The 26,225-nt window shown below is 42.2% G+C and overlaps 2 protein-coding genes across 2 annotated transcripts in view; both read left to right on the top strand.

Moving 5' to 3' along the window:
• Positions 1 to 26,225, top strand: part of CASR (calcium sensing receptor) — a 77,717-nt gene that overhangs the window by 13,128 nt on the left and 38,364 nt on the right. Inside the window, exon 2 of the mRNA XM_056341180.1 lies at positions 21,853 to 22,285. Within this exon, the coding sequence (XP_056197155.1) occupies positions 21,987 to 22,285 (299 nt within the window). The 5' untranslated portion in view covers positions 21,853 to 21,986. The remainder of the gene's footprint in view (positions 1 to 21,852; positions 22,286 to 26,225) is intronic.
• The window catches only part of CSTB (cystatin B), an 85,617-nt gene that overhangs the window by 12,913 nt on the left and 46,479 nt on the right, over positions 1 to 26,225 (top strand). The gene's annotated exons all lie outside the window — the stretch shown is intronic.

The raw sequence follows: 26,225 nt of genomic DNA on the forward strand, positions 1-26,225 counted from the left end.
AAGACACCCTGACAAGTTTATGTGATTCTAAATACATAAATACATTGAATACTTTAATATAAACATATGATTATAAATTAAAAAATATTAATCACTCAAATATATAAATAAGAACAGTGATGGTGTCTGATTCCTAGCTCTTGATAGAAGTTATGATGACAAGCACACATGGTGAGGACAGAGTTAAAAATGGCTCACTTTTGAAAATGAAAAGGAAACAGCTGAACTTGGGTTTCTGGATTTCAGCTGTGCATGTCTCATTTTTTGTCTCCTAAGTACAGTTTGAGCATTGTCTCTTCCTGATGGTCTTAACATGTGCACAGTAATATATTTGGGGACACGTACCCAACTCCGTGCTTCAGTCAAGATAGACAGAAAATCACTATCTGTTTTTAAAAACACCCTGGATATGTATGTCAGTCAGTGGAAAATTTCGGCAGCAGGACAAATTTACTGGCCCAAGAATATAGCAGGCTTGCAAAAATGATTTTTTTTTAAAGTAATGATGAATAGTCATAACAGTAAGAATATTCATAGCTAACAATGACACTTATTGGTAGAAATCTGAAGTCCTTTCGTTTCAATGCTTGAACAGCTTATAACTGTTGGAGATGAAGGTGAGACCTGGGGTGGGAGGTTAATTATCCCAGCTCAGCGTGTCTTGTTCTGAAATGACCAGGAATGATTTCTAATGGCGGGAGAACATGAGCAAGTTATAGAAAGGTGGATCCATTTTTTTTCCTGTCTGTACACATATTTTGGTGCTCTTACTAAGATGCTGATAAACAAAATAACGTACTCTTATAATATTCCCTTCTTACTAACCTCCCTCTAAAGTAAATAAAGAAATCTTTTCTGTCTCTCCAGAAAAACCTTTGCTGACTTCCTCTGAACTTTGAAGACACTTAACTGTCCCTTGATACTGATGTTCCAGACAGAGCTATTAGTGCTGAGCCTCCAGACAGAGAAATTTAATTTACAGGCTTGATTTTTTAAGGCATCAAAGAGCTGAAGGGGAGGAGAGAGGCTGGCATGAAGTAGTGTACTTTTCCTGATTTCACTTTTGGGAAATTAAATAAACACTTACAAATAAAATCATGAAAACATTTTTTTTTAAATTAGGTGTACAAGCATTAGCTGTTCATTGTATTCTCCCACTTGCGAACTGTAGTGAAGAACCATTTGTCTTCCAAAAGTGTGGTGGCAAGGCTTAATTTAATGTTTGTTAGGAAGTCTTGGATCCTTGGAGAGAAGGTATGAGAGGGGTATGCAATATCATTATCATAATTTTATATATAATATTCTGTGCTTTTATCTAGCTGAGGAACAATGATTCAGTCTCAACATCCTCCATGCTCCACAGAAGAGGTCAAAGCTAATTGTTACCTCTCTCTTTACTGGCTAGAGAAGCAGAGATTTCATTCACTGCATTCAGCATTGCACAAGAAGTCAATGACTGAGCAAGAAATGAGGCTGGCAAGAAATAAGGCATATACAGTGACCACTCGAAATCTTACTGGTGTAGTTGTTTACTGGAGTACCTCCTACTACTGTTTTCTTAGCGGTGTTTTTGTTACTAATGGATTAGGCTCAGAAAGAGATTACAAATGCTAACGTTAATTTTGTGCTCTCCTCAATTCCTTGCAGAAGGACCAATAGGGTGAGTGCTTTGTTTTGTTTGAAATTGTTCCCTTCAGCTTTGCAAACAGCAAGTGTTCCCTTCAGCTTTGCAAACAGCAAGAGAGGAATATGCTGTCTTCTGAAGGTTTAGGAGCAGTCTGCCTTGACATTTTATCATTTGAAAAGGTGATTGTGCTGAGTCTTTAGCAAGGCTTTTTAACAATGTTACCAGACATAATGAAGAAATAGAAGAAAAAAGAGAAAAAGAAAAAAAAAAAAAGTTGAACAATTTGATTTGCTTTGATTTGCTGTACCCAGCCACTTTCTACATGTTTGTTGCCTTGACTGTTGTGGTGGTACTTCTTCACTGTCTGTCTGGTAGTTTTCTAGTTTACAGAAATACATATTTGCTCAAGTGCATTTCTGTGGTACACCTTAGGTCTGCCTTTTCAGTAGGGGGAAGGAAGATAATATGACCATTTTTTTCCATCAATAGATTAATTTTAAGAGTATTCCCTTTGACTTTTTGTCTTTTCGCTGGCTACAGGTCTTGTGGACTTAGGCTTAGCAAGGACACATTTTGAGTATTTAATCTGTACTGTCAAAAAGAGGAGAAAATAGGACATCACTTTAGTGAGAAGCTTCACGAAGGTTTGAGAGGAAGTTTTCAGGTGCGGTGTTGGCACTTTCCCTTGTAAGTGGGGTGGTTCTCGTAAAACTGAACTATCAATGAAATGACCTCTTGCTTGTCTATATTTATTCTCCTTTCGAGACTTTGTCTTTGCTCTCTTCAGTTTGTAAGTCAAAACAAAGTATCACACCGTTGCTAACACTGCAGGTTTAGCCTGCTATCTGAACATCAGTCCAGGTTTGTTCTGCTTCACTACAGTAGCACCCACAGGAAAAGGACTCTGATCTGGAACTTATCAGGGTTTTGTGTTTATGCTCGAGACAAGTATACATGTGACCTAGACTTCAACTTTTACTGTGCTGACGCTGTAGGAAACACTTCTCTTGTCAGTAAGTTGATATGTCAGCACCAGAAGTTGTTACAACAGTTTCAACAGGTGGGTACTTTTGTAGCTGGTTTTCTGGTCATTTTTTTAGATACTTTTAGGAGGACTGCCCAAAGAGCTGAACCGTAACAGCTCTGCTGAGTTAATGCCTCAACCACCAAAATTTAGATTATCTGCAGCAGCATTCAGTGTCACATCATGCTCATTTTAGGACAGTGACACATCTGTAGCACACTGTACAGACGCTGGCTTTTGTTATACCCCAAGGCTTGTGTCATGCCCCGAGCAGCTTGCAGCAGAACTGTCAGGAGATATATAACATCACATATACCCTTCCTTTACCCAAGTATGAGGCGTATCTTTTGCCCCACTTGTACTCAGAACAAACAAGCCTCTCTGAGTCATGCAGTGTTTGCATCCCCTGAAGAAATATGTTTTATATTTTTAAGATCTTGTAAATCTGTCAAATCTCTGGGTTTAAATCTGTTATTTGCATCTCCCTGTGCAGGTCTAGGGAGATAGGAAGATAAAACAGTGAGTTAGCTGCACTTGGGATTCTCGCCAGTCTTTGTGGGATGGAAAATTCCTTCCTAATTCCATATCTGACTTTAAATTTGACCCCTCAGCATGTGAGCAAGATAGACCAACACACACACTTCAGAAAAAAAAGATCCTTTGTGTCCTAGCAGGACACTGATGCAACTTTTCCAGGGTCCCAGTCTAGCCGCTGCCAATCAGTGAAGCTTTGTCTTCCCTCAGGCATCCTAGAACATGTGGGTAAATTGGGCATCAGAAGAAAGAACTGTCCTGTCCCTCCTGCAGGCTGTCAACAGAAGCCTTGAAACATGAGATTTGGTTATAGAGGTCACTCAATGCAGAGCTACCAGAAAGATGAGCATGTTGAGCACGATACAGAAAACCACTGGTCCCCAGGGGAGACTTTTCGTTTTGTATATTCCAACATCAGTGATCATTTATGCATTATAACTGTCAGCTTTACTGCTAGCTTTTGTGTTGTCCTCAGTTTTTAACAAACAGTTTCATTTTATTATCTAGAGGACTGATTAAGAAATACTGAATAGGTTCAGAATGAGATTGATTTCAAGTGACGTCTTTAGAAATTACTCCACTCATTGATATCATCTCTTTAATGAAACCTTTGAGATCTATCCATAAATCAGTTTTTAATCTTTCTGTTTATTGCAGTTTTTAAATTTGTATGGTCAAATGCCTTGTAGAAGTCCATGTTGTACTCTATACAGTTGCCTTTATCAAGTCAGCTTCCCATAAAAACAACACTGGGGTTTTTTTTACGGGATGGTTCATATTAATTTTATTTTACCCTCACTGATTTTTAGAAAGAATGCTGACTCATTTCATTATTGTATCCAAATTTATATGGAGGTACGGTGCCTATAATTTCCTGGGCCTTCCTTCTTTAGTAGTTATTTAATACACTTGCAGTTCTCTGACCCTTTGGAATTTTCCCATTTTTCCATGAGTTGTTCAGTATCAACACTAGTGGTTCGGAGAACTCCTCATTGAGTTTATGTAAGACTCCAGGCCTGTTGATTTGAAAACATTTAATTTTAGCAGATCTCATCTCACATCTCCTTTTATTGCCTACAGTGAATTTTGTTGTGCTGATGTAATATGGGATGATACATTCTCCAGCTTCATTCCAAGGACAAAACAATGTGCGAAGGACAAAATGTTTATTGGATATTTCCGCCTTTTTTTGATTGTCATTTACAGTTTTATCACCCGCATCTAGCAATGGGCTCATGGCCAATCTCAAGTGCACTAATATTTATAAAAATATCTTTTTTTTCCTCTTTACCTCTTTTAACTGTTAGTACTTCCTTGATCTTATTAAATTCCCTCGTAAGTTCCCTGCATATTGTATCTTAGGAATTGTTCTTAACTTTTACTTTCCCCTTTCTTCTATGCTATAAATAAGTGATTTTTAGTATGTTTTATTGCCATCCTTTGTCCCAGACAGCTTCTTGTTTAGTATAAATATTCTTGTGCTTGGAAGTGCATTTTTAGCCCATGATTGGATAGGCTTAACACTTTATTTTACATTTCCCATTTTATTTTACACTACGAGTCAACTGAACTGGTGATTGGTTTTGACTTTCAAAGTCTGTCCTGTTTAAGCTCCAAGCCTGTGCTGTGGAACCAGTCCTCTCTTACTGGCTGATGCCGCATTTTGCTTGCATGATGCAGTTGTAACCACATCACCCATATGGGTACCCAGGCAATGGCCAGTTCGAGGGAAGCACTTAAAACTTCTAGTCCATCAGAAACAAGTCGGTGTCTGAGCTGTTTGAGCTTCCACATGGAAACTTTCATGTGACCACTAGAGCCCCAGGAAACCAAACCATTGTTTTGTTACTGGCCATTTGACAGGTGTAGCACATACTCTTCACAGGAGCACGTCCCCCATGACACAGTTTTACTTCAAATTAAGACAGTTTATTTCAAGGTAGCAAAGAAATTGGAATAAGAAGCAGGCAGGAAATGTGAGTAAAAAGTCATTAGGAACAATTCCAGTGAGTTACCCAAAGGAAGCATGAGGGATTGCCTGAAAATCCTTGGCTTTTTTTAACTCCCACTGGCTGCTCATGCTTGCTCCATGCTATTTGCCACCCTTGCTGTTGTGCTTCTGGAAATGTTTATAGGGCTGTGCTGTAAATAAGAGCACCAAAACCCAATCAGATTTTTTTAAATGTCACCAATGAAGATGCATTCAGATTTCTATCAGGGTCCCCTAAAAGTTTTATCAGTCAAATACCTATTCTTGGCAATTTTAATACTAGACTGAACAAAGTACAGGATAGTGTATTTTGTACCAGTCCCCAGGGCAGAGACCTCAGTGGATATAGGTTGTCCTTTACACAGCGGCAAGTATAGCTTTCATGCTCACTTCTCTAACTTGAGTGCTGGATGAGCAGTCTTGGCTCCAGCTTAAGGAGGCTCCTCTCTGCGATACTATAGTGCTCCCCCTCAGAAAGATAAGGGAGAAAAAAAAGTCATTTAAATACCTGGGGTCTTGTTGGGAGTGGTGAAAGCACATGAAAAAAGGACCACCAGAAGGGAAGGCTGTCCTTTCCACCATGAAGTACATTTTGGGTTTATCTTTCGGTGAAGGGCAATCTGCTTCGTCCCCTGGTCTTGCACTTGTGTCGTTGCTGGAGAGCAGATCCCTAAATGAAGATGCTTCTCACTTTTTGAAACTTAAAAATGGTCTGTCTTTCCTTTCTCCAGTTCTTTTTCTGAGATTTCCCGAGGGCAGAACTAGAATTTCCTTCTTTGGGGGGTTTATAGGCTGCCAGGAAAAATTATAATAGTAGCTTCAGAGAGGGCAGGATGGTTTTCTTTTGGCAGGGAGCAAAATTCCTCCCAAGAGAGGGGAAAGTATGGCTAAGAAATGGTGAATGGTCATTTGATAAATGGCATGAGCTTCTTCCATTCCTGTGCCTGGAATAGTGACTCTGGTCACTCACCTTTCCCCTCCCGTGTAGATAATGACAGCACCCATTAGCTCTACCCCTACTGAGAGCCATGCAAGGATGGAGCGGAGCACTGTGGACGGGGGTGTGTGTGTGTGTGACTTCCATGGAAAATGTTTCTGGAAGTGAAATAAGTGAAATGCGCCCTCAAGTCTGGCCCTCTCCAGACATACCTTCATTTGGCACGTTAACCCTGACAGCCATATAACTAGTCAGCATAATGCCCCATTACAAAGATACACACATAAATATCTAGTCAAGGTAGGAAGTGTGGGTTTGGGTTTTTTTTTTTCTTTTCTATTATTTTCTTTTCTTTTTCCACTTGCTTAAATAAGCACAGCAGAGCTGGTTTTTTATCACGCTCCTGCTCCTGCATTTTTCCAACCCAATTAGGCCATTACCAGGGCTAAATGAGGCATGGAGCCTCCAAAAGTCACACCGTCGTCCCGGAGATGAAGCGCGTATAGCTGCAGAGTTGGCAGGCAGGCGAGGTGGCTGGGGCTCACCGGAGTGTGACCCCAGGTGTTTTTCTGTTCCAGAAAGATCACCTTCAGAAAGGAGGTAGGGGGAAGTCAATTAAAAAGTATTATTTTAAAAAGCCCAGTGTTAACAAGGCGTTGCCACATTGTGGTCAATTCCCGTGGCTATGTTTCCTAAGGATATATGGAGAAAGTGGGTGGCCACAGTGTCTTCTGGTGTCTGGACAGCATGGAAAAAAAGGGTGTGAAGACTGTGAAAGCCTTCACGTGTCTTCCAGTGGTTCTGATACTGGTTTTTTCCTCACTGGTCAAGAGCTTCTGCCCTGCCTCAGCGTGCCCATGGGTCTGTAGTTCTGCTGGGGGACAACTGGTACTCCACTGGTCAGGCTCCCTTTCCAGTTGAGGGCCTTCAAGTCATGTGTACCAAGCCAGCTTGTGCCATAAAGCAGGGCACTCTTCAACTCTTTCCATGACACAACCCCTCTATTTGCTTCTGTTCCCAAGCTGCTGGGAAGTCTTCATGCTAGATGTAGAAATTATGCAGAGGAGGGGGTCTTCTGTCCTGCCCTGAAGCTCTGGAAGCCCTCACCAATCATTCTTAAATTATAAACTGCAAAAAATTATGTTGTAAGTGTCCAACACAGGAGGAAAAAAAGGGTCCATTTAGAAAGAGAGAGAATACAAAACCTGGCAATTAGACTCATCAAAGACAAGCCTGGGATGTCCTGTTTTATTTCAGAGAGCAGAGAGGAGTTCTTCCAGAAAAGATGGTAATTTTCTGTCATATACTGTTTTAAGCACTTAATTTTTATGTGCTGAAAGGAAATGAACACATGCACTTTTATGAATTTCATTCTTGTACAGTGAAAAGAATGGATGAAGTCCTTTGCTCTAAATACAGATTATTTTAGAAGCTGAATAGTTTTCCTTGTCACTACCTTCACCTCAGTTCTGCTGTCTTCACTCACACTGAGCAATACCTCAGTTATCAGCTAAATCACATGAAACTTCTTGCAGAATATGGTAGTGGAATCAGATGCAATACTGAATTCACCAGATAAATGAACCTGGAAGTGAGAAAGATACAATTCCTAACCTTTTTGTGGTTTAAAAGTGTGATAATACATCTGTTGAAATTAATGTAGTCCAAAGTAGCCCACACTTGACCATAATTGGACGTGTTCTTTTGGATCTAGCTGCAGTGGTTTGAGGTGTTACTCTTACACCCGCACGCTCATCACCTGGGCAGGCTTCCCAGCAGGAACCACGCTCCTGATCTGCTTCAGTGTCAAATCTAGGTGATCTGGTCAATCGCATCTTCACGGCAGTTTGAGCTAAACTGCGGGAATATGCAGGAAAAGGCTAAGGTGAAGGCTCAAGATCTATTTTGATGACTCTTTGGAGATCCTGATGACCTCCAATAGTGGTGCCATAAAAAATGACAGGTGAGATTAGGATATTTTAGGTGATTAAATCATCTGAGGGAGTGACAGGGAATTTCCAATAGGGAAATATCACTCGGAAAGAAAGATATATTTTATTCACAGGAATATGTCTCAGTTGCAGGGAGAAATGAGCTTGAAAAAAGCTGAGGTGTTGATTGTTTTATTCTAGGGCTGACTTTTACAAAATTAGGGCTGTTTTTCACAAAACTATTTGCTTAGAACATTAACCAAATGCTAAGTAGTGAGGCTAGAAATGTTCCTTGTAAGACACGAATGCTGTAATTGTCAGGCACAACATTTTTAAAGCAGGTGTCACTGGGTGCTGCTAGAGGCAGGCTCTTGTACCCAGTGGACTGCTGATCTTAATCTGGATGGCAATTTCCCTCATCCTCATATGTTACAGGACAGAAAACATGCATCTGTAGGGTTCAAGGTGAATACTGCAGAGTCTTAAGTGAGATTATTGAAAAAACGTTTACGCTTGTCCTCCCCGTCTTTTACAATTTATTGAGGACAGTTTGCTTCATACGAACCTGTAAATAATATTGTGCATCCCTGAAGAGGGCAGGTGGAGCAACAGGGGAGAGCTGCACTGGGTTCTTGCCCGTTGCTGCGTTGGTGCTGCTGGGTGCTGGTCCTGGCTGTATGTCCTGGGTCTGTGGTATCATCTTACTGATGTCTCCAGCAGGGAAGGGCAGCCCCACAGGCCCAGCCAGCATTTCTGAGGTGAATAATATAAATAATCATAACTGATAAACAAGTCCTTGCATATCACATTGATCTTCCAGTGCATTGCATAGGCAGATAAGGGTCACTGTGCCTGTTCAGGGGTCAGTATATAGCATATCATATTGTGTTCCACCCCGTGCTCCATCCCCCATGAGACATGCTAGCACAAGCCAGCTCTGTGAGGGAGTCAGCAAAACCTGCCTTCTCTCACCGTAGGTCTGGAGTAGGACACATGCGTGTCCGTGCCTGTTACTCACCCCTCCTCATGCCTGCATTTCTACTCTTGAGATTCTGCTCTGCTTTCCACTGATCTATGTTTAGTGATTTTTATGGTTCAGCAAAACTTCTTCTTTGCTACAGTCCAACATTTCTGATAAGCTTATCAAGGCTCCCTTTATTGTTGAAACTATTTTCCTTTTCTGAGGACCCTATTCACTCCTGCCTTCTTTAACAGGAAGAGCTTACACATAGTATACAGGGGAAGGAAAAAGTAGGAAAGGGTGTTTTGGTATTAGAATGAAAGAGGGAGAGAGAAGAAAGCTGGAGAAGGAACAATTATTATCCTGTTCAGAAAATCATAAGGAAGAGAAAATAAATAATGGAATAATAGGAAAACAAGACATCCCAAGACAGTAGAAAACTAGAAATGTAAGAGAAAGAGTAGGAAAAAGACCATAAAAAAATCCACAAGGACTTATTAATAAATCATGCTGGACTTTATGTAAGAATAAACCATCCAACACAAAGAAAGTGTTTATTTGTTTTTAATAATAGTATAAATGAGAATGGAACAGTCAGCCAGCGGCTACTTTAGCCTCTTATTCAGCAAACCACTAAAGTACATGCTAAGCTTTTAGAATCTACTAAATTTCATTAAAGTCAGGTCTCACTAAAGTTGAGCACATACTTAAGTGTTTTTTCTGAATTGGATTTATGTTGAAATTGGCTCAGAATTGCAGTTGTCCTTATTGTTTGGTTCACTGAGGATTGTGCAGGGAAAAAACGGGAGCAAATGAAGTGTTTTGCTTCGGACACAGACGTTTAAGAAAAAATCAAGTAGAATTAAAGGGAATTACTTAGCAAGAGATGTTTTCCCCTTGTAAGCAATTTGACAAAGTTGAATTGGAAAAATTGTTCAACTCTCAAATCCGTATTTTTTTTTTTTTTTTTTTTCTAGAGAAAAGCCTGAATCAGCCTTGATTCAGTTGATATTCAGTTTGACATCTGTTGACATGGATGAAGCATAGTTGCAACATGTTTCTGAAGTTATTTCTGGCCACTAGTACTAGTTGGGAAGCCAAGTCTAAGACAAAGAAAGTGATTGGCATAAGGCTGCCCAGCCAGACAGGGGAAAGAAGCAGGTATCATGTCAAGCATCCTTCCCCACACCAGCTCTGGGACAACATCACTTTCAACAAAACCATTCCAAGCTGTTACCAGAAATCTGTTACCCTTGTTTATTTAAAAGCCGCACTTCACAGACAGATTGACTTTTCTAGCAGCTTGCACCTAGTACTGATACATCACAGAAGGTTTTGGAAAGAAGAATGTTGCTGATACAAACCAGATTCTCTTCTCATGTTTATTTACATGATCTGAGTTTATTTGCTCCTGCTATTTTGTAAAAGAATGATCAAAAGCTGGTTCATTAACTCAGAGAAATACAGAAAGAAAATTATGCTTTTCCTTATTCTAGTGTCCTTATCCTGTAATTTCATGTTCCCTGACCTTTTGGCTTGCTAACTAGCAGATCTTACGCTGACTAGTCAGAAAGTGTGGCATCTCTTCTTAATAACACTGCACTAAATTGTGTGATTTTAACTACTTACAAATGACTGACTACTTTGGCATCTCCCCCACCACTCCCCTGTTCTTTTCTGCCTCAGGATGTAGCATAGAAAGAGAACAGTTCAAAATGGGCTGATCCTAGCGACCAGTTCTTCTAACCTCTTATTTTCTAAGCAGAAGAGAGACAAAAATTAAAAGAGAAATGTAAGAGCATCCAGGAGTTCATAACAAGGATAGTTCTTATTCTTCCCAAGAAAGACTAGAGCAGCACAGTTTCATAAATTATGTTCTTGAATTGGAATTTATTGGTATTCAAGAGTTGAGCTGAAGCCTCTCTTCGTTTGCTTGTAGAGAAGTGCATCTTAAAAAAATGCCCTGATGCAAAGAGCATAACACAACCATATTGGTTCTGGGGTACACCTAGCAAGGGGGAAGGGCTGTGCTAGGGGGATTGAGCCCTCTTGTCAACCCCAGAGATGTTTCTTGTGAGAGAGGAAGAAGTTAGACTAGGAGCTGGGAAAGGTGGAGAAACTTCCCGGTTACCTATGTAGGGTTGTTCTGTAGAGCCGTGGTGGACTTGACCTCTGTGGGCTGTGAACACAGCACCCATTAACACTTCTGTATCTTCTAAGGCCAGCCCCAGAAAAGCTATTAATCCTGTAAATTAGGAATTAAGAGCAATTCAGTTGGGTGACACTTGCTGGCAAATCTTCTGCAGGAGATGTAGGAGGAAAGGCTTGCTTGAGATGCAGGAATGTATGTATGATATGCAGGAATGTACCCTAAAAGGCACACAGGTTGAATGCCTGGCTGTTTAAGCTGCAGGCAAAATTCTGAACTCAGATTTTGCAGACAACATCCCAGTGCCACATGCACCATCCAACGAGGATGTAGAGTGTTTTCATTCTGCAGATCATTCCCCAGGCATTCTTTCTCCATCTGGCCAGGACTGTCTAGTCACTTCCCAGAAATATGGGGTGGGGTAAAATAGCTGTCACTGTAATGCACCCTCGTTAGCATGGTCGATAGGGCTTTCTTTAGAAGCAGGGAAAGTTAGGGAAACCAATTTCATAAAAAAAGATACCTTAGCAAAGTCTTTCACCTCCTATTTTATTGCAGCTCTTAAGGGACCTAATCTCCCCTGTACACGAAGACAAAAATCACTGAAACTACCAAGAAACCTTAGGCTGGTGTTATATCTAAGGCATCTTTTCACACACTTTAAACAACTGATAAGATAGTAGGCTTTTGATGGGAAGGGTAGGAAACAACCAAATTAATAAACCATGACACAGCAGTCAGAGTCTGGAACATAAAAGGCAAAACAGGACACCTTTAAGATGTAGACCAGGTGGATTCCCTGGTATCTATGTCCTCTACATCTTGAGATTGCTTGAGGATCCAGTGTAGCTCCCAGCATAAATTAGGGTAGTCAATAACTGGTGGGTTTGTGGCAACTTCCCAAAAGGCTGCTGTGACTCTGGAACTCCCTAGGACTTGGAAATCCTTCCAAGCCCTGCTGTTCTGCCATGGCCCTGTGTGGTGCTGTAGCTCCTCAGCATTTCTTAGCAGTTCATTAAGCAATCTAATGAATTTGTCAGATGTTGTTTCTCATCTAGTCATTTCCCAGTGAGCGCTGGGGGTGCGGCAGAATGCTTTGCTTGGTAGATGCTTTGATAACCTCATGCATTTCAGCACTCCCTTTTATGTATAAACACATGCACTTTTGCTGCACGTGTACTGAACAAAGCATAGGAGTGCAAAGATGAGAAATTGCAGAATTGTCTTATTTGCTTCTGGTATTTGTTTCAGAGCTTTGTGATATGTCTTGTAGAAATAAGCTTTAGCTCATTGCAGAAAACTCTTACCCTTTAGAGGAATAAAAGCAGTCAAGTCTATAAGGCCCCTAGAGCTGCTTCTCAGGCTGGCTTACAGCCACACCTGTGTAGAAATGGCTCCAAAGACACAGGTCACCCTCCACATAGATTTCCACCAAGCGCTCACTACTCAGAAACCACATAGAGCTCGGTGTCTGCTAACGCATCCCTGTGTCTGCCAATGGGGTTTGCTGAGTGCATTCAGTGAGTCTCTAAGGTATTTTCTGTTACCACTTCTGTTTCTGTTTTTTGCTTCCCACCATCAGCAAACACAGAATTATTTCTACAAAGGGGTATTGGTTCCCAGGACCCCAATCACACTGATCAGGGGCTTTGAACATGATACTGGTGGCACAAGTTACTTGAGAAGTGTTACATGAATCCCAAAGTCAAGTACAGTCCTGATGGAAGGGTGGTTGCTATAAACCCGTGCAATCCCAGCTACACTGCTTGGCATGTGATCACCTGCACTTTTTGACCCAGTGCTGAAGTGGAAGGGAGATCAGAGGTCTCATAATCCTCCATTAAATCCACACATGGTAAATGCTGCCTGTGGGCAGGTTTGGGGTTTTACCTGGTTGTGAAAGACGCAGGGTCTGATGTTCTTTTGACTGCGGTTGCTAGAGTCAGATTTGTTTAAGACTTCTTGAACCAAAGTGTTCCGGTTAGTCCTGGCTCCTTTTTCTATGTCTGCATTTCCCCAGAGGCTGAGACATCAGCCTCTGAGATTTGAGCTTCCCCGTTCTCAAGTCGCTGCGTTGAGCAGAATACCAGCAGTGGTGCCCTAGGCATAGTTCTGCCACGCTGGTATTTCATGGTGCTAAACGGGGATCAGGGTGTGACTCCACACTCTCATAGTGGGCTTTTTATTTGGACACTAGTACATGATCTTAGGAGTAAAGAAGAACTAATGATATGACTGCTACATGAAAATAATGTTATAGGTACAAAAATTCTAGAAACTTAAATGGTAACTCACTGATGAACTTAACAATGTTGGGCATATCAGATGTAGCAGAATTAGATGTGACACAATTGCCTGGTTTACTATATTTTTTTAAATGTTTAGTTTATCTTGGACAATTGAGAATGTTACTTTAGGACAAGTGCTCAGGTTTTTCATGGCCAACTTAAACACGTCGTTAGGCTTACTTTTCTTTCTGCAGACTATTCCTCCCAGTGCTAAGAATATGGCCTTTTTCATTTGAACTGGCCAGGTCTTTTTATTTACGAGCTTCAGCAGCTTCTTCAGTACCATGGCTGATGTGTATACAGTATTTTTGGCTTCCTCTTAGCTTTTCCAATGCCATGTTGCATAATAGGATATTAGCATCCTTCTTCCTGCCAGCAAAATTCCATTTATAACAAATAACACCCCCTTAAGCTAATAGCAGGGCATAGAAATACTGTCCTGGAGATCCTGTGCTGATGGTCTTTATAATTTTGTAAAGTCTCATTCTTAGTAAAAGCTCGAGCATTCATGTTTTGTATTTAGTTCAAAACCAAGTGTATGGGTAGTGTTTTTAGAACAGAGTCATTATTCTAGATCTGAATTTTGCTCTACACTCCTCTTGTCTCTCAAGTCTCTAAACTTTTCTGAGGCTGAGATTCTGTTTCCCCATCATGCTGTTGATCCAGACAAAAATCTCCTGTTTTGGGGAAGTGTGATGGGTGAGAATCCTGTCTTTCAGCACTAGCAATTAGTGCTTTATAGTAATTTTCAATTAATGCTCGCCTTCTTCAAAGACATAACAGTTTAATTCCACAGACAAAGTTCAAATACAGGTCCTCCATTTGAGAGCACTAGCAATCTGGTTTTGACTGCATCTTTGATGTACTCATCCCTCATTTTGGCCAAAGAGGTGCAAGAAGGCTGAGCTAATGCCTACTCTGGTGACATATGTGAACAATTTACTTTTTCCCATATTGTCATGGTACCTCAGCACTAAAAGTCTTGTCTCAGAACTATTAAGACTTGTGTCCGGTGTCCATTGTCCACTTCACAGAAGTGCCCTCCTTTAGCTGCCTTGAGCAATTAGATTGGACACAAAGCTGACCACGAATATCCTCTCTGATTTCTGTTCTACCTGAACCTCTTCCTTGTCTGTTGAGGGCAGTTGTGTTGCTCATGGCTTCAACTTTACTATGATCTAACTGTATGCCTTGTGTTAATAAGAGAATTGCAAGGTACAGCGGGATATCTGCTGAGGAGTTTCCATCACTTTAGCAAATTACAACTCCTTGTTAGTGAGGCTTAATTTAGAACCCACAAAAAAAGCTAATGAATTATTCTGGCACCTGCATTGCACAAGGTATAGCTTTCCAGCCAGTAATTATTTTTTCAGATACAAAGCTCCTGAGCTATGCTGGATCTTGTAGAAAAGTACAGAAACTTTGAAACTTCAACAAGCAAAAGCTGAAGAGGGAGTGCTTGAGCACCTTCTGACAAAGCACTTAATCAGAAAACAGTGATTTGAAAAAAGCAAGAAGCTCTGTGGAAGTCTTCCGGTGGGGCAGTGCTTTGCTGAAATGCAGCAGGAGTTCCCACAAGTTTTTGCTTCATGCCTGACAGGCTGCAAGGGGTGGGTGAGCAGCCTGGCTCCTCTAAACCACACAACATTGCATCTCTAGGACAACCTCACCTGCAGGCTGTGCTGGCTGTGGGACATCCAGGCCTGCCAGTGGTGGGACAGCACTGCTGAATAGGCTATGTGGGAATCTAGGGTCTTCTGGGGTCTGGGACAGCACTGTTGCCATGGCCGGGATCAGGAATCTTCCCCAGCTCTCTGCTGTAAAAAGGTCCTGAAAGCTCAGGAGACTCAGCTGAGCTTGAACTCAGGTTGGCATCCAGGTTGATCACGTGAAATTCAGTGGGTTCTAATTGTGGGCTGAATGGGAGGGAAAAGCTTTTGGAAGATGAGAATTCCTTGTGAGGTTTCATGGCCTTGTGGATATAAACATATGCAACTTTGCCTTGTGTTCAGCGGATGATCTACCATAAGTTAACAGTATCATGCTGTTCCAATAAAGACAGGTGCCACGCTGAGATGTGTAAACAGGGCTGCAGCCTGCAAGAGACGCAAAGTGATCCTGCCACTCTGCTCAGTGCTGGTGAGGGCCTGGCAAGGACGCTGTGTCCATTTCTGGCCACTGGTCTGCCTTAATGTGGAGGCATGCTGGAGAGAGGCCAGGGGAATGAAACAAGAATTATCTGAGCTCAGGAAAGCATTTTATGAAAAAAATAAAGATTAAATTAATTTAGTTTGCTAAAGATGATTATGAGGAGGGAGGCACTGGACTGTATGTGGTAGATGGGAGAAGACAGGCTTCAGTTGCAATAAAAACCATTCAAGTTAGATGAGTGAAAACATGTGCCTCAGTAAGAGCAGACAGACGTTGGAGTAGGCTGCCCGGAGTGTCTGACAGGTTTTCTTCCTCAAAAGGTTTTAGAGAAAATATGCCAGGAACAGCACTACTATTGCTGAGCCCTTGTTGAGCTAAGGGGCAGGCTGCATGACCCCTTGAGGGCCTTTCCAACGCAGCTATTATATGAACTTCAGCAGCTGCTGTTTAAAGTTTAAGAAGTGCTTCGTAAGTGATATATGCCATGAGTGTGGCACTCGGCTCCTTTTCACCCGAAGAACAAAGATCTGTTGAACATTTCTGGCTTTTCTGCACGATTTAGTCTGACGAGTAAAACATTAATTCCACTAGCAAGATGGCACTGCTTGCTGCAAGCCTTCCCGACACCTGCAGCTCTGCCCTGGGTACCGTCTCTCCCTCCTCAGGTGCTGTTTCTGCCATGGCAGCAGTGGCCTGATGTCTCCCTCTGTTCCTGGAACCACTTCAAGTTCCTCCACTGAAGCTTATGTGAGAGAGCTGCTACTTTACTTCCACTTCCAAGAGAGTTCAAATTCAAGATGATTGATAGTTACAAAACAGAGTGGGGTAAAAGTATTGAAGAATCTTTAAAAATGGGGAGGGGGATTAAAAAATAGGGCTCTGTCAAAAAAAAAAAAAAAAAAGGAACCAACTGCTTACTTTTTCATTTTTTCTTGCAAAAGAAATCTTAGAGAATTGTATTTGCTGGAAGGGAAAATGTGTTCTGCATCGAAGAGTTTATAATCAAAGAATTTATGTGCTAATACTAAATAATGGTTTAAATGTAAAAATATTTGCAAAGGAAAAAAATAGCAATGGATTCCAGGCTTCCTTCTTAATTCAGTTGCTTGTTAATTTAATCTTTTTAATTTATTAGCTGAAAAGTGTAGGACCACAGTAATTTGTTCTATTAGTAGTACAATTTCCACCTATATTTTGCTAAGTTTTATGTCTTCAGGCATGCGTTAGCAGGTAATTCAATCTTTGGCTACATAATGCATTCCTTTAATAAGGAAGAGGCCATAATCTTAATCCAATTAAAGAAAAAAGAACTGAAGGAAGATTTGCCACAACAAAAGATGATGCTAGAGGATATTATCTTGGCGCACTGGCAGCAAGCTAATAACTGTTCATCAGGAAATCAGTATCTTCCAGTATTTTCAGCCTCAGGCATGGATAGTGCTTGAAAGCAGCTGGGAGACCTGTGTATCTCCTTTTAATGAGTTTGAGATACCTGGTTTCCCAGCTATAGTTTAGCCTTTTCTGGATATAATTTGTGCCGTGGCATCTTCAGACATCTATCCCTCAGTTTGCTGCTTCAGGGATGTGCCATCATGTCCACAGACAGCACCTCTGATATTATTTCAATTCTGTGTCCTGTCCCTGAGAATAGCTCATTCCAAATTATTCAGGGGGATACCAAGTAATACCCTATACCATGAATGAGTAACTTTGTTTTCATTGTCTAACCCCTTGTCACGCTCCTGAAGGACATCTTGGAGTACTGAGTGCTGTAAATGCTGTTTTAAAATTAACCCTATTTTACCAGTTTAGATCTTTCAGCTTTGCCTGCTGTGAGAAAAAAGAATTAAGAATGTGAATTTACGTTTTCTACTTTTAATACTCAAGCCACGTATTGTCTGGTGGCAAAAGCTGGTTCCTAAATATTCAGTAGCATCAGCTCAACCCCCTCCATAGCATTCCAGCAAGCTAAATTACATTGTCTATCTGTTCATGGTGAAAATCGTTTCCTTTTTCATAAGCAGGGAGCCCCAAAGGTAAAAGAAAGCCTTATTAAAGGAAAAGCAGAAAAACAGAGTAATAAATCAGCAGGCTATAGTCTGGAGCTCACCCTCTTCCATCCCACCTTGGCTAAGTCCAATGAACGGTTTCTTGCCCAGGCCCAGGGGACTGCATTGCTGGCCACCTCCATCCCTGCCCTGGCAGGAGCATGCAAGCCCCCAGCCCTCTTTGGCAACTGGGAGGGATGCAGGGGAGGGGATGCCTGAGGCTGAGCAGCACTAGTCAGACCAGACCATCCCTTTCCAGCCTCTCTTCAGAAATTACCCTCCCTGCTTCAAACCTCTAAGTACTGGCCCCACCTGTGCTGGCCCTCACCTCAGTACACTGTATCACCTTTTTTCCTGCTTCTTTTTTTACTGCTGACAAAATGAAAATCCTCTTCTTCTTGTTTCCCTTTCCTAGGACCCCTCCCTGCTCTCCTGGAAGGCTACGTTGCTGGCTGGGGGGACGACTCAGCCCTGGGGGGACCCCTCAGCCTGCCCTTGGTCTGGGCACAGCAGGGTTTGTCCATTGCTTACCAGATGTGATTAGCAGGATTTTATTCATACTACCCTCAAACCCAGTGGTATTTAAACAAGAATGCTCTGCCCTAGTATGACTGCTGCGCCTGTGATGCCGGCTCCCTCGGACCCCCTTGCTCCCTAGCAGAGGCGGGCAGGGAACTCCCCACAGAAAGTGGTCTCTGGCCAGAGCTCCAGGCTGCTCTTCTTTCCCTTTGCCTGCGTCAGCCATGAGCTCTTGCCTGTCACATCAGCTCCATGTACCGTTTTATCATTTCAGATCTTTTCTGCTCTTCCCTTTCCTTCATATCCTCTCTTAATTTAAACGGTGCCCACCCATCTAACCGGGAAATCGCTCCTGGACCCTCAACTTTTTTGCGGACTTTCCGAGCTGATTTCATACATGCTATATGCTACACTGGGACAGGTTTATCTGAGCTAACACTATCTGCAAGCATATTTAAATTTACTTTAATAATGCCACCACATTATTTCCTGGTTTTTAATTTTGCTACACAGCAGAGCATTTAATTTACTTTTTGTCTGCTGTTCCTTACTGAATTGTCCAGAAGAGGACCCAGGTTTGGCCTGCTGTTGCTGACTTTCTTGTGACTTTCTTGTGACTTTGTTGTGACTGCTCATTCTGGAACATATACAGAAGCTAATCAAAATGAGTGTAAAAATATTTGGTTTAACTCATGGTTGCTTGTAAGAACAGAAGCTCCCGGCATAGCTTTTCATGCCTGTGCCAGACCGAAAAGGTGGTTAAGCGGGAGATGTATCTGCTCAGATAGGCCAATGAAGCAGTCAAGGTGGCAAGTGCAATCAGCTGCACCAAAGGCAGGGCACCCTGTGTCACTGCTCTGTGTCATTCACACTGGGACCGGCTGGACCAGAGCTCATGTGCTAGCCCTCACTGGTCAGCCCCAGTCTCTCACAGACCATTTGCAGGCCTCAGAGCAATTTGTGAGGGCCTTACCCACCTTTGGATGTGGTTGAAGGTCAGACTGCAAAACAGGTGAGGCAGTTCAGCTGGGGAGCAGACTGCTCTTTTTCTCAGGGACCTCCCGCTATCGGTTCACCCAGTGTTGGGAGAGTGTCCTTGGAAAGATGGCAGCAAGGAACAGACCGAAAGTAGTAGAACGGTTTGACTGCGCTTCTCCTGGCTGCCTGACCTGAGCAGTGCTTGCGAAAAAGGACAGGCAGAGTGGTGGCAGGGATGCGCTGGCCACTGTCCTCCATGTGGGTGGGAACTTTCCTAAGTGGTCCTCACACTGGGGCAGGGAGTACGCTGTGAGCACTGCAGACAACGTGCATGCTATACTTGACCTCCCCATCTGCAATAAATGTAATGCGCTCCTGAAGTGCTGAGCTTGCTGCACATTCACCATCTGTCTGGCTGTATGCACAGCAAGGCTAGCTGTGTGTCAAGGCAGCAGGCCACAGCATAAAGCTCTCTTCTCAGCTGGCGGTCCATGTCTTTCTTCTTGCCACAAGACCAGACACCCGTTCTGTAGCTGATGGTAGGTATTTCCATGGGGCGTCAGGTAGCAGGAGGGCTTTGTGAACCAGGATGGAGTGGAAAGTGTCTGCAGCTGACTGCAATGATTGTTTGCCTTTCAGTAATTCGTCCCATAGGACCTGGCAGACTTAGCCTCAGCCAGGTGGAGAGAGAGAACATCGGTCTAAAAAATGTCTGAAATGCTTTTTCATATCTTTTCTGAATCCATAAGCAGCAGGAAGAAGATAAACTTTCCCTGGCTAAAATATGGCAAAGTGTTTCCTTCCTTATTTTCTGTTGGGCACCAAAAAAGCAAGAACCAGCATCCATCTGCCAGGAAAAATGAGAACCCAAAATCCAGGGGACACTCACTTGTTGCACTACTTTGTCACCTCCTAATCCTGCCTCCAGTTAAAATTCTGTCATCCTGCTGTCACAGGGCCACATGCCAATACCAGAGGCTCCCCAGTAAAAGGTACCGGTCAGATGTTAAGACAACACGCTCACAAGTGATAGATGATACCGCATCCTGGTTAGAGCAGTGTGACATAACTCCAACTGCTTGCCAGAGGAGCATCCCAAAGTGTTTTCAGACTGCCACCATCAGCAGCTGCTGGTCATTTCATGTCCATCTTTCAGATGTTGAGCATGGTGTTGAAATCTTCATTCAGGAGTAGGAATCTAGCAGTCAAGTTTGTGGGAAAAAAAATAGGAATTTCTGACTTTGGATTGAGTCACTTGGATGCTGCAAACTTGAAATTCATATTTTTCCATATGAAACCATGAAAAAAATCCTACAAAATCTTTCAGTGTTAACTCCACATTTCCTGGTAGAAAATCATTTGCCTAGATGTATTTTGAACTCTGGCCAAAGATCTGATTGCCCTTGCCAATAAACACATGCTTGTTCAAGCCAGGACCAAAGAGTAGTTTAGAGTGGACCCACTACAGAGAAGTGCAGCATCTACCCAGCTCTCTAAGTGTGTTGACCACAGAGGCATGAGAATGATGTGAGCTTTGTCTCTCTTCTCCCATTGACTGCTGCATCTGGACCTTCATTTTAACAAAAATATATGAGATATTTCCAAACACTTGGTGGTCATATAGCATGCATAACCATTAAGGCTGGCTACTAGAAGAACTCCCACAATCACAGTGTTTCCCTGCAGTAGCTCCTTTTTTGATGTAGGTAGAGGTCAAATCTGTCTAGATACATTTAGTGCATAGTAAATCATCCTCATAAAAAGGTTCTCAGCACTTGAAAAGTCTTGATGACTTTTTCAGAAATTAACTGTCCTCAGGATTAGCAATGTATGCCTAGCTTCTGTTCTGAACTTGACTAACTTCAGATTTTTACTGCTAGCTTTTAGACCTATTCCAATAGGCTCAAGAGCTGTTTATTGTGAATTTTTGTGCTGCCTCCTCCCCCCTAGCCATAGCCGTTTTCATATGCCGTTAAGTTAGTTCTTCATTTGGCAGGCATGTAGACGTGCTGCAGGGAAAATGTATTGGGCACAGAGAAGCTGCAATATTTCTCATCCCCGGGATGCAGCCTTCAAAGTTCTACAGCTAAGCCTGCAATGACATGATCACCGAAACTTTCAAACCTTTATGATTCATTATGGAGAAGTATCTTGATTTCAAATGATTCCCTGGAAGTCATCCTCACTTTCAGTGTGAAAGAAGTCTTTCTTGTGACCTTGTTTCATTTTTAGCAAGGATAAGTTCAAACCAGAGAGTTAAAAACAATCAGTGGAAAGGAGGGGATGGACCAACCCCAGAAAATTATCAATTATTTGCTTGAGAGAAAGGTTTGATCCTTACTGCATTTGATGCTTCCTTATTCCCCACTTGCCCATCCCAGTCTCTCATGGTGTGCTGTGTTCTTGGATGTCTGGATCACAAGTTTTACAGGGTCCCCTGTGACCAGAGTCACACAGAACCATAGGAAGATTTAATAACCTACCTTACATGAGTGATAGAGAATTAGGCATCTGACACTTGTTTGAGGAGGTGTGGCTGGCATCACTGGGGTTGGCTGACTTACTCTGTCAGAGTTGGTGTGTGTCCCAGTGAGCTTGTTGAGTGGCAGCAGCCTTGGGGGCTTGCTGGGGGGCTGATTTGACAAGCAGAACCACTGTGGCAACATGGGGCCCTGGTGTGTAGCTGGAATCACTTTTCATGTCTTTCTTTTACAGTTCTCAGACATGGGCTCTCCATAATGTTTTGGTTATGAAGAAAGGACGGCTGAATTGTTCTTTTGCAATGGAGAAGACAGAGGGAGAAACACCAGCACTGTGGCTCCCACCTTGTTGCTTATCTCCCTGCAGACATGTGTCTCAAATCCTCTCTGTGCTGTATTAAGGAAAGGGAAAGCTTAGATATTACAACACCTGCTTTCTTTTCCAATTTTGCATCCTATAACCCCCTGGTGAAAAGAGGAACAATGACTTTATATAGCTGCTGCTTGATTCTTTGGCTATTTACCTGGAACACTGCTGCCTATGGGCCAAACCAACGGGCACAGAAGAAGGGAGACATTATTCTTGGAGGATTGTTCCCCATTCATTTTGGAGTGGCTGCTAAAGACCAGGATCTAAAATCAAGACCAGAATCAGTGGAGTGTATAAGGTAAGCCACAAAAATGGAAAATACAAAGTTTCGGTGGGGAAGTCTTGACCTTTCTTTACTTCAGGTGACATGCTATACTTCGTGTAAATACGGTCTGTGACTGGATGCTTGTAGAAGCAATGGAAAGATATAGTGTAAATAACAGAAAAAACAAGGGTGTAAAGACAGGAAGGGCGTATGTTAAACAGTAACATAAAAAATACTTGGACAGTGAAAGAGGGCAATTTTTGTATTACCCAAAGCTGCCAAAATGTGAATATACTGATCTGTCTGGCCATTCACAGTGGACATTTGAATAGTATCTGAGAAGTAGCTTTCCTAGCAGAAGGATGGAAAATAACCTGTAGTGCCCTTAAGTTCATTGGATTGCAGTCATGCATAGCAAAATAGCTTAGAAATCAAATTTTGGCGTTTTTTTCCAGTTCTGCCTTTCATCTTATGGGACTTTACAAACTGTTTAGTTGCCTAAACAAGTGAATAGGTGAACGTGAGATGGGTCACTGCTTTTGAAAAAATCCCACTGAATGCGCAGATGTCTCTTTAGGACCTTTACAAAGTCCCAGACTTGAACTCCTTACCCAGGCTTTCCTCAACCAAAGTTCTTTTCATCTGTGTAAACAGTGCATATAGGTTTTGTCTTAAGTCTTTGGCAATTAACCCCGAGGGAGAAATGCACATGAAAACAAATTCTCTTATTATTGAAGTGTAGCCATTTTTATGATTGAATATGGGGAATTTTTAACCTTACGACCCTGCACATAATACACATAACAAGTTGAAAGTGTGGCAGAAACTGATGGCAAAATGAAATGTCGTATAAACAAAATACAAGTAATTGATGTGGAATTTTGTCATGACCATGCATGGGAAAACACTTCAGTGTTATAAGACTTCTTCTATAATCATATGTGAAAAATTATATATCTGGAATTATGCAGACCTCTTATCCTATTCTGGGCATCGAGTACAGTCATGCTGCAGATAGCAATGAGGACCGGCTGCCAGCATCCCTGCTAGGATGTCAGGTGCGGTTTCCCACTGAGACACTGAGCAGGACACATCCATCTAAGTTGTGAGATTGTCCTCAGATGCTTTCATAGGGAGCACACAGACAGAAGTGTAATTAAACAGGGGTCTTTGGGCTTCTTCTGTGCATGCACAGGAAAATCATGAACTAAATGTATGTGAAATGTCTGCTTCATGGAGAAAGAAGCTGTGCCAGATTTTCAGCATTTTTTTCTTCCTCAGACGCAGCATTTTACAAGTGGAATGCTGCAAGATGATGAACATTTTTAGCTACCTTGTCTCCTTCACCTGCTCCAGGTGGCAGGCAGACAGTGCAGTTATTTGCAAACTGAACATAGCTTTCATTTCTGTCAGCGCTCGGTCAGCCTCGGTGACTGTCTCGACATGGTCACATTATTAGAACGGATCACAGGAGAATGTGCCCTCAGGATTACTACAAGTGTGTGGCTGCCAAAAGATTTGCTAATGAGGTAGCACTGCCAACAACAGGCAAATCCTGAAAAGCCAGACCAGCTGTTTTAAGGACACAATGGGAGATCTTTCTGGGTGGCATTTGATCTGCTAGAAAGCATCCTCCACCTGAAATCTGCCTGGTTAAAACCCGTGTTCCTCTTAACCCCGGCACCAAGAAGCTGGAGGTGCAAAAGAGAGGGGTTGACTGAAGAGACAGGCATTTGTGGTGCTTTGCTGCACTCCAAGGAACTGGATTAATTGTGAGGTGATAGCGTAATGCAAATGGGGAGAATACCGAACAAAGGTCAGAGATCTAGCTGCACAGGAAGTAACAACTACAATAGGAACAAGGGGATGATTGGACTGGAAGTTCCTTAATTGCACATGTCTTTACCAGAAAATATCCATTTCCAGGAAAGGTTTACTTCAAAAGAGATTGGGCTGAGAAGCCTTTTTGAGACTGGTCATCAGATTTTCATGATGAACAGAATTAATCCATGGGACAGTTTATGTGTATTCCTTGTTATCGTTACATGTTAAATTGAGAGCAGATATTTTTCCTGAAAGGATTTTCTATTTTAAGCAGTATTTAAGTCATAAAATTTCTCTGGCTGGACCTGTACAGAGATCTCTCAACATGACCATGGTGTTCTTTTAGGTTTGGGGCTCTGTGATTAGGTAGTAGCCTGCGGCAGGGTTGTACATGCCAGCTCTAAGAGCCCAATACATTCTTCAACTCATGAGCTAGAGTATTTCGTATCATGTTTGAGTTTCCTTGGTTCTGGGCAACTGGCTAGTCTGGAATGATCAAACTCATATTTTCAGGGAGGAGGGTAAATTAAAAAAAAAAAAAAAATTGAAAGATAGGTTCTATTTCTTCCCAAAGTAAAGTCCTCCCAATCTTGTACTTTCAAAAACTTTTGTAGGGTGGGAAATCTGCTAGAGGAGCATAAGTGTGGCTGTACCTGGTCAGACCAGAGGTGCTAAATCTGTACCATACCTTTGACTGCCCTTGTTGCCCTTTAAGCCTTCTGCAGCGCTGCTGTATCTTTTCAAAGCAGGGGCTAATCAGTTATATACTTGTCCCCTTTTTAGATGGCTGCGTACAACTTTTAATCTCTTTATTACATAGGAAAATGTGTCTCTCATCTTATAAAAAAGTTAGACCCAGGTGGCCCTAGGAGCATGGGTGTTTTCTCTCTCTCCTCATATTCTCCTCCATTAGGCAGCTGCAGCAGCAAGTCATCAGACTGTACGAAAAGTTCCTGGCTTTGAAACCAAGGCAAGACCTAAGGGTGCAACTGAAACCCTGTGCGTGGTTTGCCCCAGTCTCTTCTGGAGTTCAGTATCAAACAATTTAAGATAACATGGCTTTCCTTTCTTTTGAGGGCTGTTCAACCTGATCTGTGTGGCTTGGACGTTTTCCCACACATTTAGCTGTGTTCAGTGCCGTACCTATGCTCCCAAACAGGGCTTCGCAAAATGGGTAGGAGAATTTTCTCTCCACTTTTTCAGTTTTCACACTCTTCATACTATTGCGGCACCGCACCTTTCTCCCCAGCTCAGCCCATGTACTGGCCTGAACCTACTGTGCATACCTTGCACATGATTATTTGGAAAATTGTATCCATATATCCAAATTATATCCATAACTCAGCAGTGAAAGGAAAAGGGAACAGTAATAACCTGTTCTCTGTTGGTTTTGTGCTGTTTCTACTGATAATGCATCTTCATGCTTTAAGCACTGAGTTGTAGAGTCCAAAGTGAAAATTTACTCATGATTTTGCCACACCAGATGTCAGATGGGAGTACAGAAAGCCAGACCAAAAATTCCTGTTTATTGTTTAAGCAATCAAGTATCCCAGATCTGGTATAAATACACCCTCTGTCTTTGTATGCCTCAGGTGCTGTTGCAGCAACTTTCCTTATAACGTTTGCTGATGCAGATCTGATGTGTGCAGTGGAGGCAGAGGCTGAGAGCAGCACAAGCAGTCCTGGACCTCCATTCCCTGTCAGCACCCACAGAGGCCTATTCATAACCTGATTTCACTTGATTTCTTGATTTCAGGTAGATAAGCAGCAGTGGTGGTGATGGTATCATTAGCATTGATGTTAATTGTTGGCATTATTGCACAGATGGGCCGTACCCGTGTATTCCCCTTACTCTAACGACCTGTTTGCAGTGAGGATGTATCTTTACTGAGCTGAGATACAGTGCTGCCAATGCAGTGTCGCTAGGTCATCACTTCTAACGCATATTTCCTGTTCAGGCTGTGAAACTGTAGTGAGGCATCATCCCCATGCCTTAGTGCAGGACTTCACAGAGCATGGCTCCAGGACACATTAGCTCACCAAGTCTGTCTGAGAGAACAGAGAATGTTAATTCTACCCCTTAAGGGCATATTTGCTAATCCCACTGCAGAACTGAATGCATAACATGATATTTAGAATTTTCTCCCTA

Source organism: Falco biarmicus, chromosome 5 (assembly GCF_023638135.1).
Source record: "Falco biarmicus isolate bFalBia1 chromosome 5, bFalBia1.pri, whole genome shotgun sequence".
In the NCBI taxonomy this organism is placed as follows: domain Eukaryota; kingdom Metazoa; phylum Chordata; class Aves; order Falconiformes; family Falconidae; genus Falco; species Falco biarmicus.